Below are 16,238 nucleotides of genomic sequence, written 5' to 3'. Positions count from 1 at the left end.
CAGGAGATAAAGGATAAGGAGGTTGAGAATGGTTGGTCCAATTGCTGAGCGGAATGGAAGAAGTTGCTAAGTAGGGGCAAGAACCTATCCTTGTCTGAATTAAGAGGTCCAGCTCCAGCCCTACCCAGAATCCCACCCTCTAAGAATGAAGCTGTTAGGCCCATCTCTACGGTGCTATAACTACACCTCTACCTTTCACCTGGTTCTTTGTGCTCTGGGCTCATCTGCCTTGATGGAGGCTCTAGTTTCCCCCCATTTGGAATGAAGGTAAACTACAATGGCAGCTTTCCCAATTCCAGTTGAATGGAAATCTTTAAAGGCAAATGTGTTGGAATTGTCATTTACATAGAAAAAATGCACCAGCAGCAACCCAGCTGAATAGCCTTCTATCATTCTTCCCTTTTCTTCCAGGAGTCTACTATGCAACCGCGTACTGGATGCCTGCTGAGAAGACAGTACAAGTCAAAAACATAATGGACAAGAATGGGGATGCCTATGGCTTTTACAACAACTCTGTGAAAACCACAGGCTGGGGCATCCTGGAGATCCGAGCTGGGTATGGTGCTCAGGCCCTGAGCAATGAGGTCATCATGTTTGTGGCTGGCTTTTTGGAAGGTTACCTCACTGCCCCGTAAGTACACCAGTCTTGGTAGAGCTATTGCCAGACAACCCCCATACTTTCCTCATCCAGCAGTGACTCTTGTCTTCCGGCATCACATGTTAGAGCTGAAAAGTAGCTGAGGTCCTTTGCATGTGATAGAGACCTTAACAGAATTTCATTTCTTCCCATAATCAGTACCTGCCTAGACGGTATAAACTCAGGTGCAGCACTCTTCAATTCTCATGACACTTAACTTTTTAAAATCTTTCCTTCCTATGAAACTTTTTTGATTTATTTTGTTTTCTTTTGTTTTTTGAGACAGAGTCTCGCTATGTTGCCCAGGCTAGTCTCAAATTCCTGGGCTCAAGAAATCCTCCTTCCTCAACCTCCCAAGTAGCTGGGACTGGAGGCGCATGCCACTGTGCCCATCTTTTCATGAAACTATTTTAAAAGACAGTGAAGTTATTTCATCCTATTAGTCATTTCTTATCTGGTAGAAAGCAAAATGTAAGAACATTTATTTCTAATCATCTTAAAACAATACTTCCATGTAGGCAAAGTTTTTTTTTTTTTTTTGAGACAGGGTCTCACTTTGTCACCCAAGTTGGAGTGCAGTGGCATCATCATAGCTCACAGCAACCTCAAACTCTTGGGCTCAGGCAATCCTCCTGCCTCAGCCTCCCAAGTAGCTGGGACTACAGGTGTGCACCACCCCACCTGGCTAATTTTTCTATTTTTTGTAGAGATGGGGTCTCACTATGTTGATAAGGCTGGTCTCAAACTCTTGGCCTCAAGTGATTCTCTCAACTCAGCCTCCCAAAGTGCTGGGATTACAGGCATGAGCTACAAAGAGATTTTAAATTGAAATTTCAAGGAGTCTAATATAAATGTTTCTTCCATTTCTATTATTTTTGATTCTGGTGTTCTTGCCTTGTCTTATAAAAATAAATAAGGATATAATTAATAATAATGCAATCACGATACATGCTTTTTAGACAAAAGCTCTTTAATGAAAATAAAGTTGCAACTCATTTAGCCAAGCCTCACCCATCCTTTGGTATAAAAAGTGTCTTGATGACTTGGCTTGCTTCTCTTATTCTCCGTGACCTAGATTGTTGAGTGCAGTTTAACCAAACCTTATTTGGGCTGTTACTGCCTTAGTCATAGTAAGTGAGGTGTTGATCTTAATCTATGTCTGAGTGTTACAGATTGTATCAGATGTGGAATGGCTAGTTGTCGGGCTCAGGCTGCTCTTTTTTTTTTTTTTTTTTGCAAGCCTGAAACGAAGTTTATTGAGGAAGGACAAGATAGGTTTACAGAGCAAGAGCAAGATATAGGTTTACAGAATAAGAGCAGGATACATTCACCACAGAAGGGCGAATGGGCCTCTTGCCATAACAAAAAGCCCTGCTCAGGCCAGGCGCGGTGGCTCACGCCTGTAATCCTAGCACTCTGGGAGGCCGAGGCGGGAGGATCGCTTGAGCTCAGGAGTTCGAGACCAGCCTGATCAAGAGCGAGACCCCATCTCTAAAAATAAAAAAAAAAATTTTAAAAACCTTGCTCTTCTTTTATTCAAACTACAAATTTATGTTTTTATTTTTATACCCAATTTTTGTTACTCTACCATACAAATCTCCTTAACAGCATACTATTCAGAGATGTATAAAACTTCCTAAACTAAATAAGATTTTTAGAACGTGCTTAAAACCATATTACACATGTGAAAATCTGAACTTCTCCAAATCTTCCGTATCCACTGAGGTTTTGTTTTTTTTTCTTTGTTTTATTTTGTTTTTCTTTTCCCCTTTCCTCAGGCCTAGGCTAGCAAGGATCCACTGAGTTCTGATTGGGTTATTGACATTGAGTTGCAAGTCTAGAGAAGTAATTCAAACCAAATTTGTGTGAATATAGACCAGATTAACTCCTAAGTGACATATATGATGGGTTATGAAGGGAAACTGCGATTTGGAGGGAGCAGCTCTAATCTGTGAGAATGTTCTGAGGATGATCACGTCTTCCTTGGACGTTTCTGTTGGTATTGCTATTCGGGAGACCCGTGGAGTTTGAGAGAGCTGGCGAAGCTGGCACTTCTGATGGTCTTATGTCTCAGAAAAAAATAAATTTTAACATTGCATAGCAGCCACTTTGAAGGTGGCTTCATCATTTCACTTTCATTTTTTATATAAAGTATTGACCTATCTTTGAGCAACTTTATCCACTTACCAGAAAAATCCATAGAAAAAGAAGCCATTCTATTAATAACTTTTAAAAATTCTTTTGTATTAGAGTACAAATTAAATTTTGTTTCTTAAAAAAAAAATGCTCAGCTACTATTTAGTAACTGTTTTCTTGCTTAATTTGCCTTTCTGCCATGGCCTTTCAAAAGAAAATTTGACATGTACAAGACAGCCTTTGAAGATTAAAAAAAAAACAAACCCAAAACACTTCCTACAAATTGTGACCCATGTTTTGAGGATTTGAATCTTCCCTTCAGCCCAGTGGCAGCGTAGGTGAATGATCAAGAGTGAGGGAGAGAAGGTCTAGGCATCTCAGTCTACTACTGGATCCTTAAGGAAAAGTTGGGCCACCCTTGGCAGCATCTTCACTGCAGAGAACAACTTCAAAAGAGTTCTTTAGCCATAAGTATTAAATACGACAGAGTCCAAGAGAGGGGAGTTCCCCAGTGGCCAGAACAGTCAAAGAAGGCTTTGTGGAAGACGTGAGTCATGAGTCTGTGCCTGAGAGATGAGAGCCATTTGCCAGGCTGGGAAGAGGGATAAAGTCACTGTGGGTGGAATGTAACAGAACAGAGTACTGACAAAAGGCCCTGAGTCTGCAATAAGTTGCATTTACAATGAGCCAGGAGTGGAGGCTCCGGTTGAGCCAGCAGAGGGTTTGGATGGAGGCCCTTTTCAACAGTGCTCCTCTACTCCAAGCATAGAGTGCACAGAGGCTTTTTGAATTTGAAAGATGACCTCTCTGTTCACCTCTGCCTGTATTTGTGACTGCGGTAATTCCCCCAACCTTCTCAAGGGCGGGCTTCCCATGCATGTGGTACCAGGAGTCTGAGAGGACCTCTGCTGTGCAGAGACTTCGATATAGCTCATTGCCCAGGAGCAGGTGCTGGTGAGCAAGAAGGGGGATGGTAAAGAACTGAAGGGGGTGGGTGGAAAAGAGAGGCAGCATTTATGTAAAAGGAGGAGGAGTGGGGGGAGAAAAAGAAGGGGAGGGTGGGAGGAAGGAGAAGAGAATAGAGAGGAGGAGGAGGAAGAATTACAATCAAAACTATCTTTAGAAGAGCCTTTCCCATAAGCCGCTTTTCAGAGGCTGTCATTCTAATTGCATTACTGAAAAATCAAATATAGGAGGGGAATTTCTGAGTCAGCATGCATTTATAGGGCCTGCGCTGTGCCTAGCTGAAAGCTGGGAATAGTGGAATGAACCACCAATGACCAAGCATGCTTAAAATAGCCTCGTGGTGATGGGTTGGGGACGAGGGCCTGTTTCTTTCCTCTTCTCCTGATGTGGCCCAGGAGATGAAGGCCCATTACACATTTTGATCCCAAGAGTTTATTTTGAAGAAAGGAATATGCTAAATGGAGTAGACAAGCTGGGCTTCCAGCTGGGCTTCCAGGGGCAAGAACTCCGACAGAGACAGAACAGAAGAGATTCTGGAAGGATTCCTGGGATTGTGACTCCTAGACCAAAGGCATCACCGAGAACTGCTGCATCAGCACCACAGCTGCACAGCCCACCGTACGCTGTCTCCACCAAGCAGTGAGAGGCGGCATGGCTCCCTCGAAGCAAGGTATCAACAAGAGACTTTAGGCCGGGCGCGGTGGCTCACGCCTGTAATCCTAGCACTCTGGGAGGCCGAGGCGGGTGGATCGCTCGAGGTCAGGAGTTCGAGACCAGCCTGAGCAAGAGTGAGACCCCGTCTCTACTAAAAATAGAAAGAAATTATATGGACAACTAAAATATATATATACAAAAAATTAGCCGGGCATGGTGGCGCATGTCTGTAGTCCCAGCTACTCGGGAGGCTGAGGCAGTAGGATCGCTTAAGCCCAGGAGTTTGAGGTTGCTGTGAGCTAGACTGACGCCACGGCACTCACTCTAGCCCGGGCAAGAGAGTGAGACTCTGTCTCAAAAAAAAAAAAAAAAAAAAAAAAAACAAGAGACTTTAAAATGTCAACCATCTAGAAGCTGTAACGATAGCTGCAAATCAGTAGTGGAGAAGGAATACCGCCCACAGGCTAGGTGTTCTTTGTTTGTTTTTCGGCTACCCGTGGGCAATTGTCTGAGAAGCAATAGCTTCCTCACATGCAAACATCATTTATCAACTTAAAACACATACTGCTGGGGACTGTTCCTTGGGGTTGCTTTGCAAGGTTCGATCCTTCATACGGAGACACAGCCTTAAAGCAGGGGCGTCTGAGCCTGGGCTGGGAAGCTGAGTTTGCACCAGATGCCAAAAGAAAGAACTTTTCGTCATTTTCCCCTCAGCTGGCAAAGATGCTCATGCAGCTGCCAAAAGCAGGGAGAGGTTTAGGGCTGCCACCTTTTGCCACGTGACCACATTGAAAAAGGTGTCCTTCTATCTCCTTCACCTTCCAGGGAGGAGGTGTGCTGAGGATAGACATTATGGGATGAACAACTGAGATTCTCAGCTACTCAAATAAAGGAGATGAGTTTGACCACTTGGACGATATCATTTACTCCTAGCAACTTAGGATAGCAACTTTGATTTGAGATCCCAAGCATAAAAAACATGCAAAGAAATATCCTCAAATCCTCAGAGGTATTTCCTTTGAAGTATTCAGTAATTTTTTTTTTTTTTTTGGCTTTCTTGAACTTTTACCATGCTCCCCAGATAGCAGTTGGGTCCTGGGCCCAGCCGTTTATAGTTTATCCTGACACTCGAGGTCATCACCTGTGGCTGCCCCTGCAGAACTATCTCACCATCTGCAATACTGCTGGGGCCACAGCTTGGAGTGGGCACTAGATATATTCAGGGCTTCTCACTGTCCTGCCTTCCCTCACCCTCTCTTCCTTTCTCTCTCTTCTTCGCCGTGCCCTCCCCCAGAACCACTCACTGCAGGATGTTGACATTACCATGGAAACACTCCCCTCAGATGGTTCCCTGAGCCTTGCTGTGATACCCCTTTGTCCCCAGGTGGCCCAGACTGAGTGCAGAGTGGCTTCTTTTACCAGACCTTTCACACAGCCCCTTCCTTCCTAGCATCTCTTAGAACCATGATTCCTGGGAGCCAGATGTTGCCTCTTCCATCTCCACCTATTGAAAAATTGCAAATCCTCCAAGACCATCTCAGATACTGTCTTCTTGATAAAGCTTTTTATGATTCTATTCCCACTGGATTAGAGCTCATCTCTCCCCTCCACCATCTGTTAGTACCCTGAGCTCAGAGTCCCTCTCTTATTCATCTTCACGTACCCCAGACGTCTGGCACAGTGCTTTGTCCCCAGCAGTTACTTAATTACATGCTTATTAGGCTTAATGGAATCTGTTGTTGTTCCAATTCTATTAGAGATGAATCAGAAGTCTGAGGTACATATTTCCATGCAATGCAGCATGGTCATAGCAACCTTGGCTAAATTGGAGCTTCTTCCTTTGTTTGTTAACTCTATGGGGCGGCTCCCTAAGAATTGCAAATTCAGTTTCTGATGTCTCATTTATGATGTAAAAGCTGATAAATAGTCATGGATTGATTTTTAATAAAACAAGGCATGAAACCTTTCTGGAAAGAATGGCGATGCGGCAGTGGAGACCTGATCTGCTCTAGTTTTTAATGAAGTGGCCGGTCCCTTGGTTGCTGAGCAGCTGCTGAGAGAGGGTAGGAAGAAAGGTAGAGAGGATAGTTCCCAAGTACATTCTTCAAAGGGGACTCCTTTTAATATGTTCAGACAACAGTTGCTAAGACTATGATGAAAAGAGTTTCTAGCAAGAACTATGGCAGATTAGAGAGAGTAGTCAAAGTCTGTATCTCTTTTGTGTTTGGGCAACCACCAAGAAATACCTCCAGCATCTCCTCCACACTCCCAACTTGCTCCTTTTGATGTTAGAAACTGAATATGTTTCCAGGTCAAGGCCACGGGCAAAACAAAGATAAGTAAGACACAGCCTCACCCTCAAAAATATTAAATGACCTATCAACTAGTAATTATTTGGAACTTAAAATAGACCACAAAATAATGATGAAATATGATTGATGATGATGATGATAAGTGGCACTTACATAGCATTTACAGTGTACCAGATATTGTTCAAAATATTTTACATATGGCAAGTTATTTAATCCACAACACTGTGAGGTAGGTATCATGATTATCCTCATAATATTAATGTGAAAACTTGGGCACAGAGAAGTTAAGTAACTAACTGAAAGTCACAAAGCTGGTAAGTAGGAGCCAGGCTTGGAAAGCAGACTGTCTAGCTAGAGAGTTTGCACACACACACACACACACACACACACACACAAATGGATTCATCACTATAGGGAACACTACAGGAGCCCAGTATGGTGTCTGACTCAGGCAGTCCAAACAGAAAAGAGCAGGAGACAGTACATGACAAGTGCTAAATGATGGGATATTGACATAATGTAAAAGATTCAGGAAAAGATGGGTGTACATGTATCTTCATGATTCTCAACATATGAAGGTATGTTGAAGATGTGAAGGTGAGCAAAGTTCCAGCCAGCTTGGGAGGAAATTTACATCACGGGAGTTGAAATGAAACCTAAGACACCCATATAGCAGATGCTAGTGTTGTCTCTGTTTGATGAGAATTCAGAGGCATGGAGAAATTAGGAATCTTGCTTTTGGTCATCTAGCCTGGAAGGAGTAGAGTTAGGCTTTGAACTCAGAATTCAAAGCCTGTATTCTTTAATGTTACATTACATTGCTCCACCACACGGAAGTGTAGTGGCCTGGGTCCAGCGTGGTTCCAGTTGGAATCCACTGTTCTATCTTGAAATAGACTGAAAAATTGGGGGGATCTGGAACTCTGGATGGAGCTAGACATGGTGCAGTGATAGGGACTTTGGGTAAAAATGATGCATTTCTTTGTTTTCTTGCCTGAGTGGGCATTGTAAATCAATAACCCACAATTTGTTTTTCAAAAAAAAAAAACCACTTTATTTTCATATAACTCATTTTAATTTTAAGAGCCCATTCCTCCTCATGGCAGATGGTAGAATAGTTATTTCTACAGAAACAAAATCATGCACCATTTAAACTGAGTCAACTCAGAGTGTCCCACCCTTCCTCCAACCGCTTTTTCCCAGAATGGGCCAGTGGTACTGGGGCATCTTGGAGGGCGGGGAGATGTTCAATTAATGGTGTCTTGTGTCCTCCTCCTCCGGCATCCACCAAAGTGGAACAATCTCATTTAGTCTTTGGCTTGGGTGTTTCCCCATCAGACATCTGATGAGACGTGCGTGGCCTCCCTGGTCTCCATCTGTATAATCACTGCCACCTGAGGTTGTGATATTCATCACAAATGTGAGTCCTCTGCCTCCGGCAGGTCCCTGGGCCCTCGGTGCCTACTTACTCCACCCTGGGCCACATGAGAGACACTTGCTGCTCCTGAAATTCACTGCAGTGTGCAGGGGTGTTACATTTGGCTTATGAGCCCAGACGGTACAGGTGCCGTCTCCACTTCCCCAGGCACTGTCGGAGTGGGAGCTATAAGGTTGTTGCCCCTCTGAGCAACTAAGTCGAATCCTCAAGCCCACCTGGGGTTTCTGCACTTCACTCACCTGAAGTATGAGGCCAGGGCAGAGGGTCCCTTCCTTGTCACCCACATACCTGTCTAGCTTTGTTGCTGTCCTCACTCACATTTTTAGAGGTGGTAGAAAGGAAAAAGTGACCAAATTAATGAGAGAAAAGGTATACGGTAGCATAAAAATATGTAAGCAAAAGCTAAATGCAATGATTCAATTAAAATATATATATATATATATACACATATACAAATAATTTGAAGGAAAAACTCTCATGGGGTAAAGTCTATAAGTTCAAGGACCATAAAATAAAAGATTTCAAAGGATTTTAATCTTTACCTAACTAGCAGTAAAACTCTATTCTCAGTTTATTAGTTTCAGTTCTGGAAACTACTAAAGGATATTTAAAGTTCCACAGTATAGGGAGTCAAAATTCCACTTTTAGAATCTAGTATTGCTTCCAATTCTGAACTCCCTAGATCAGTAAAAAACATCAAATAAAAACCAGAACTAGGGCTTTAGGTAAACATTCAGTCCAGAGGGTACAGGGGGCCCACACTTTGATGTACCCACTCTGCTCTAAACTTATAGCAAATGCTAGATAAAATATACAGAAAGAAAACCTCGTAGTACCATAGCTGGGCCCCAAAACAAGATTAAACATCTCTTGAACCAGAAATGGAACAGAAACCAAAGTGATAAAATATGGATCTGGGGCCCTTGGCCTGAACCAGGCAGAGGCACCCACCTGCTGATGGGTGAGGGCCTCTGTGCTCTAAGTGAGTTGGGTCAAGGCCGGGAACTGGTGTGGCCTTGCTGCTTTTAACTATTTATAGAATAGGAGGCCACAGAATAATGTCTGTTGATAGCCTACAGATGTATAAGGAACTGTGAGCTTGGGGGTGGGGGTGGCATCTGAGAACCAAATTATCCACAAGCTGGTTCGGTAACAGCTATAGATGTATCTACAATATTCCGTAAGACTGAAGTCCCCAAAAGGCACTATAAGATGTGGTTCCCAGGACTCATATGGAGGCACTTGGACCGGGAAAAAGGAGAGAAGAAAAGGAGGGGTGAGGAATATATAAAAATGTCTCCATACCAAAATTCCAAAATACACAAAGAAATTGAAAGATAGTCAACAAAATCAACAATCCTATCATGAATACACTCCAGATTAATTTTATAGAATGGTTTAACAAAGACTTTAAATTTAGGGTACTTTAAGTTATGAATGAAAGAAAAGTTAAAGGAGAATTTATGCAACAAAAAGGAAGAAAGAGGCCGGGCGCGGTGGCTCACGCCTGTAATCCTAGCACTCTGGGAGGCCGAGGCGGGTGGATCGCTCGAGGTCAGGAGTTCGAGACCAGCCTGAGCAAGAGTGAGACCCCCGTCTCTACTAAAAATAGAAAGAAATTATATGGACAACTAAAATATATATATACAAAAAAATTAGCCGGGCATGGTGGCTCATGCCTGTAGTCCCAGCTACTCGGGAGGCTGAGGCAGTAGGATCGCTTAAGCCCAGGAGTTTGAGGTTGCTGTGAGCTAGGCTGATGCCACGGCACTCACTCTAGCCCGGGCAACAGAGTGAGACTCTGTCTCAAAAAAAAAAAAAAAAAAAAAGGAAGAAAGGCAGATAGTTTAAGAGAACCTGTTAGAAATATAAAAGAAAATTATTGAAATTAACTTTTAAAAACCTCAATAAATGGACATGCCCTAGACTGGACACATCAGAGAAAAAATTCTGAATCAAATGCTAATTATTGAGAGAGATTTACACAATACATAGCTCAAAGAGAAAAAGGGGTAAAAATATTAAAAGAGCTATTATTAGACATAGTAGTTAGATTGAGAAACTTCAACATAGGTCTATTAGGAGCCCCAGAAAGAGACTAGAGAGAAATGCAGAGAAGCAATGATTGACAGGGAATAGCTGAGAATTTGTCAAAATTGAAAAAAGACTAAGGATTCTTAGTTGAAAGACACAGCCTATTAAATTGCTACAACACAGTGGATGAAACTACAGAAAATTGTGGATAAAGAATAATCTCAAAAGCTATCAGAAAGAAAAGACATCGACTACGAAGGAATCTCAGACAACATACGTCTCTCATCACCAACAATAGAAGCAGAAGATATCAAGATAATATTTTGGTTTTTTGTTTTTGAAGCAGGATCTTGCTCTGTCTCCCGGGCTAAAGTGCCATGGCATCAGCCTAGCTCACAGCAACCTCAAACTCCTGGGCTCAAGCAATCCTCCTGCCTTAACCTCCTGAGTAGCTGAGACTATAGGCACGAGCCACCACGCTTGGCTAATTTTTCTATTTTTTGTAGAGATGGGGTCTGGCTCTTGCTCAGGCTGGTCTCGAACTCCTGAGCTCAAACGATCCACCCGCCTCGGCCTCCCAGAGTGCTAGGATTACAGGTGTGAGCCTCCATGCCCAGCCTTCAAGATTATATCTTAAAAGTACTGATGGAAAATATCTAACTAGAATTTTATAACTATTTAAATTATCCAAGACTGAGGGCAAAATAAGCCTATGTTCAGATATATAAATTAAAACAATTAAACTATTGAAGGATATACTTTAGCAAGAATAATAGGAAAGAAAGTTTGGAATATAAAGAGCAATCGTTAATACAAGAAACAAAGAAATTAATAAAATTTTATTGTAAAAGTTAAAAAATAAAAATAGTTTTTAAAATAGAAACTTTTTAAATTAAAAAGGTAAGACTAAATCTTTGAACAATAACATGATGAAGAATATCAATGGATAAAGTTTGCCAAAATATGCTTCATGTTTGGAAGAAGAGAGAAATATTAAATTCATTTAGGCTTTATAAAAATACCTAGTTACAAGTGTTTTTAAGTCATGATCATTAAAAGAATAGAAATACATTCTGTAGTTTCTAAATCAGAAGTGAAAAGAGTAACAAAAGTGTTACCTAAACAAAGAAAATTAAAAAGGGGACAAAGAAAGAGATGGTAAATGGAAAACAGAAAAGATTATAGAAATAAATTCAAGGATATTAAAATCACAATGGATGTAAATGGATTATTTTCATCATTAGAAAACTTTACAGCATGTGAGACACTTTTAATTTTTTAAGTAAGTTTTAAAATTAAGAACCCCAAGTACAATAATCCTGTGAGAAACAGAAATTAAGTGGAGAAACTATTTAAAACCCATCAAAATTGTTGAAAATCGAAAAGTCTGACAATAACAAGTGTTGGTGGGGCTGTGGGGGAAAGGGGAAATCTAACATATAGTTGGTAGGAATGTAAATTGATACAATTACTGTGGAGAACAATTCAGCAATATCTGATAACTTTATAAATGTATAGTAGAATATTCACCCCAGCAGTCTTATAGATAATACATGTGTGTGTATCTGTATCTGTCTGTGTGTATTGTACAGTGTGTAAAAAGAGACATATACATGCAAATGTGTAAAAAGAGACATATACAACAATATTTGAAGTTGCATAATGATAGTGAAAAACCTAAAACCAGCTAAATGTCCATCATGGGAATGCATACATGAACTATTGTAGAGTCATACCGTAGAATACTATCAGCAGTTGAAGTGAGTAAGTTTAAGCAGCAGATGATAACACAGATATTTCTTTTAAAAAATCGTAAGAGAAATAAACAAATGAGTGATAGATCAGTATGATATTATTATATTTTGTTCTGAAACATGATAATACCATATGTTATTTAAGGTTAAATATATACATGATGATTGTATAATATAAAAACGTGTATGAGAATAATAAATCAGATTCAGGATTGTAGTTATCTCTTGGGAGAAGGGAAGGAAATTTGCATCAGGAAGTTGTGTAAAGGAGCTTCCATTCTAATATTTTGTTTTATTTTTTTAAATATACATGACAAATATGGCAAAATATGATTTAATAAAGTTGGATGGTGTGTACCTGGGTGTTAGTTTTATCTATCCTTTTCTATATGTTGGAAATAGTTTCCAATTTTAAATTATGCATTTGATTTATTAAAATATATATGTGTGAGGTCTGTCCGGAAAGTATCCAGCCATTGTTATTAATAATGTAAGGAGAATGGTTTATGCGACATTGATGTAACCTGGCAGCCACGGGGAGTGGACGGTAAGGCGCATGCGTGCACAGTGACGACGCTGTGCTATTATTGGGGTGCTTGATGGCCATTGAGTGAGCATGTGAGGTGTGGGGCCCTCACATTCAAAATGACGGAGCAAGTAGAGCAACTAATCTACGTCAAATTGTGTGTTAAGCTTGAACATTCCTTCCACGGAAACATTCGGATGATTCAGAAGGCTCTCAGGGACGATGCAATGCGTGCAGCACAAATAAAAATGTGGCACAAAAGCTTCAAAGATGGTCGAGAATCTGTTGAAAGTGACCCACGTTCTGGAAGGCCTGCAACCAGCAGAACAGCTGAGAATGTTGAACCTGTACGGGTGAGGTTAAGAGATGCTGGGAGAACTGTGTGAGGTCTCAAGGTGCCTACTTTGAAGGGGACTGAGGCGTCAATGTCCTATGTACAATGTTTCTTGTATCTTGTATCGTCTTCAATGAATGTCTCTATTTTTCATATTGCAGGACTGGATACTTCGCCGACAGACCTCATAAAGTAGGGAAGCTTTGTAATAGGGAACATTCTAGTTAGCCAGAAGATTGGGTAATTTACTGTGATGGAGAAATCCAAATAAAATAGAAATGTAATGATTTTCATCTATTGTTTCAGACATATGTATGACCACTTCACAAACCTCTACCCTCAGTTGATCAAGAAACGTTCCATCCTGGATAAAGTTCAGGATTTTATGCAGTATGTACAATAACTTTCCTCTTCTCATTGTTATTGAGGCTGCAAGGCTTGAATCTGTAATTTCAAACAGCAATTTTTTTCTTTGCCAATGTCTTTTCCTATCTCTTTAGCAGGACTCTAGAGTTGTTCTTCTAGTAGGGTTTAGTATTTTGGGGTAATGGCATGGAAATTGGTTGTAGACAACGTGTCCACTAATTTGGGCTCTTTCAAAGGTCAGGTTGAAGATCATATTTTCAAATGCTACACCATCAGTGCAAAAGCAGGCAAAGTTAAATCCCTGGATCCCTTCCACAGGGAGACCCCTCTCCCTCTTGCAAGGATCACTTCTTCTCCCTCTTTAAGGTGTGTTCTTTTCATGGGCCTGGTGACTAATCCTAGCTGGGGTGTTAGCTAATATCTAAAGTCATAATTCTTAACACCCTCTGAGAATATTTCCATTTAAATAAAGTTTTCTGAAGACTAAAATTTTATATATGTTTCAATTTGGAGACAGAAAGGTTTGGCTCTTCAAATCACATGCTAAGCAACCTCTTCATGAAATGCTGAAAGTCCTACAGAGCATCACTTACAAGCCACTGGACTGGATCCCATGAAGCAATGACACTGAATAACATTATTCTAAGACTGATCTAGAGAGAGCCCGAACAAATCAAAAATAGCCTTCAGTATACAAAGTTATATTAAATCATCTTATAGAAAGTGCAGAGAACAGAAAGAATACAGAATGAAAGGACAATAAGAAAATAAGACTTTTTTGCTAAGCATGGTGGGACAGAGGCGTTGAGGCAGTTATTAATAATGACTGACATAGAATGAACCATAAGCTATAAAAATGACCTGAGAGAAATATAAACAGTTATAAACCATCTTTTCCTTAGGAGTTTTTTTGTTTTGTTTTGTTTTGTTTCAGAGATGGGGGGTCTCGCTCTTGCTCAGGCTGGTCTCGAACTCCTGAGCTCAAGCGATCCTCCTGCCTCAGCCTCCCAGAGTGCTAGAATTACAGGAGTGAGCCACCATGCCCTGGCAAGGAGTTTTTTCCCTATTGTTTAACTTTACCACTTCTGCATAGCAGAGTAAAGTTAATCAGCTTATCTTTATTGACCTAGTGAGACATTATGGTTTTATATGAAATGCATTTGGATGGTCTATCCTTGTCATTTTTAGGTCTCAGTATCACAGGTTGGTAAATACCACACTTTTATTTTGGTTTTAGATAGAGCACAGGAGAAGCTATAGAGTCCCAGGGAGAAGTTAAAAATCATTTAGGATTTTCTCTGACATCCTTGAGTAACTGTAACGTTACAAGACCTAGAATTTAAATTAGACTAGCGTAAGTGGGTATATAATCTCTAAATGCCTGGTTTTAGTCAGCTTTGGATGAGCAACCACTGAGACCTCTAGTACAAATATAATTTCTGTTCCAGGAAGCAAGATGAGTGGACCCGGAACAACATCAAACAATACAAGGATAACTCATTTTGGAGACATACAGGCTATGTTATGGCACAACTCGATGGGCTGTATGTAGGGGCAATGAACAGAGCTATGTTAGAAGGGAAAAAGGTAAGATTTTTAAGAAGCTCCTCTGAATTTATATGGTATGACAATAATATTGCAAATAGTCTTTAAAATAACAATCGGATTTAAAAGCAGATCAAAGCAGGACTAGAGTAAAATTCCTTGTGGACAAGCACTGTCATATCTATCATATTATAGCATCTAACTCACCGTCTGACACAAAATCCAAGCTCAACATACAAATAAAACAACTTGGTTCTGTGTTTTCAATCTTTCATAATAACTATGCTCAGGAGTAGGTAACGTGATATGAGTGTACTATTTAACTAACCTGTCAAAGCTAGTGTTTTAGACTATATTCTCATTAAGACAAAATGTCTGAGTGTGCAAGTTCTATGTTCCTCACACTCCACAACATTCACATAAACACGTACACACACGCAAACACACACATCATAATTTTGGGGGAAAGCTTTACTGAACCATTGAGGCTTCCAAGGTACTATTTGATATATTTTCAAAAATTATGAATATTTTGCTCCTGGATATAATATACATATACCGGGCAATATGTTAAAGAAAAAAAAACAGTTCACAGAAAAGCAATACTTTTGTCTATATAAAATTATAAATTTTTAGTCATATGAGTTCAGCTTTGCTCATAAGATTGGAAATGCAAATTAAAACCTAAATAAATGAATACTTCCTCACTTATCAATTAGGCAAAAATTCCAAACTGTGGAAGTGTACTCTGTTGGCAAAGTTATGGGGAAAAAAGGCACTTTCCTAAAATAGTGGTGCAAATGCAAAATGGTACATCTACTGGGGACAAGAATTTTGGCAGTCTGTATGAAACTCATATATTCATTTACCCTTTCACCCAGCAATCCCATTTCTAGTATTATCATAGAGGTACACTGGCAAAAATACAACGTGGCATATGTGCTAGCCTATTCATTTGCAGAGAATTAGTACGAGCAAGAACCTGAAAATAGCCAAATATGCAGAGGACTGGCTGCACAATGGATGTAGCTGTGAAAAGCAATGAGATAGATTTCCACATATTGTTGAGGAGTGACCTTTGGGATTTGTTATTAAGAGTTAAAAAATAGTGCTCGCTTCGGCAGCACATATACTAAAATTGGAACGATACAGAGAAGATTAGCATGGCCCCTGCGCAAGGATGACAAAAAAGTAAAAATAAAAAAAAAACTAAAAAAAAAAGAGTTCAAAAATAAGGTGAAGAGGGTGTATTGTGATCTACTTTTTGCATAAGAAAGGAAAATAAAGATTGATAGATTTGCTTGTCTTTTCAAGAGCAAACAGCAATAATGGAATTAAAATCCAAAACTAAAAGATAAATAATTACCTAAAAAGAAGGAATCAAAGAAAGTGGAGGGGACTTGAAAGCCACATTTCTCTGACTGTACCTTGCTTGACAGATTTGACCTCAGAACCATGTAAATGCTGTTCATAATTATAAAACACAATTAAATCAGAAAAGAAGAAAGCAGTCCCTAAAAATTGAAAACAAATTGA

The 16,238-nt window shown here is 40.2% G+C and overlaps 1 protein-coding gene and 1 non-coding gene across 2 annotated transcripts in view; both read left to right on the top strand.

Annotated features, from left to right (window-relative positions):
- The window catches only part of PLBD1 (phospholipase B domain containing 1), a 60,183-nt gene that overhangs the window by 14,516 nt on the left and 29,429 nt on the right, over nucleotides 1-16,238 (top strand). Inside the window, exons 2-4 of the mRNA XM_069489890.1 lie at nucleotides 412-631; nucleotides 13,098-13,181; nucleotides 14,606-14,744. Of these exons, the coding sequence (XP_069345991.1) occupies nucleotides 412-631; nucleotides 13,098-13,181; nucleotides 14,606-14,744 (443 nt within the window). The remainder of the gene's footprint in view (nucleotides 1-411; nucleotides 632-13,097; nucleotides 13,182-14,605; nucleotides 14,745-16,238) is intronic.
- Nucleotides 15,811-15,916, top strand: LOC138397695 (U6 spliceosomal RNA). The gene has a single exon (XR_011235826.1). It is a non-coding gene; the product is annotated as a U6 spliceosomal RNA (small nuclear RNA).

This window comes from Eulemur rufifrons, chromosome 16 (genome assembly GCF_041146395.1).
Source record: "Eulemur rufifrons isolate Redbay chromosome 16, OSU_ERuf_1, whole genome shotgun sequence".
Taxonomy (NCBI): Eukaryota; Metazoa; Chordata; class Mammalia; order Primates; family Lemuridae; genus Eulemur; species Eulemur rufifrons.
The sequence above is the reverse complement of the archived record's forward strand: the minus strand, read 5'-3'. Positions and strand labels throughout refer to the sequence as shown.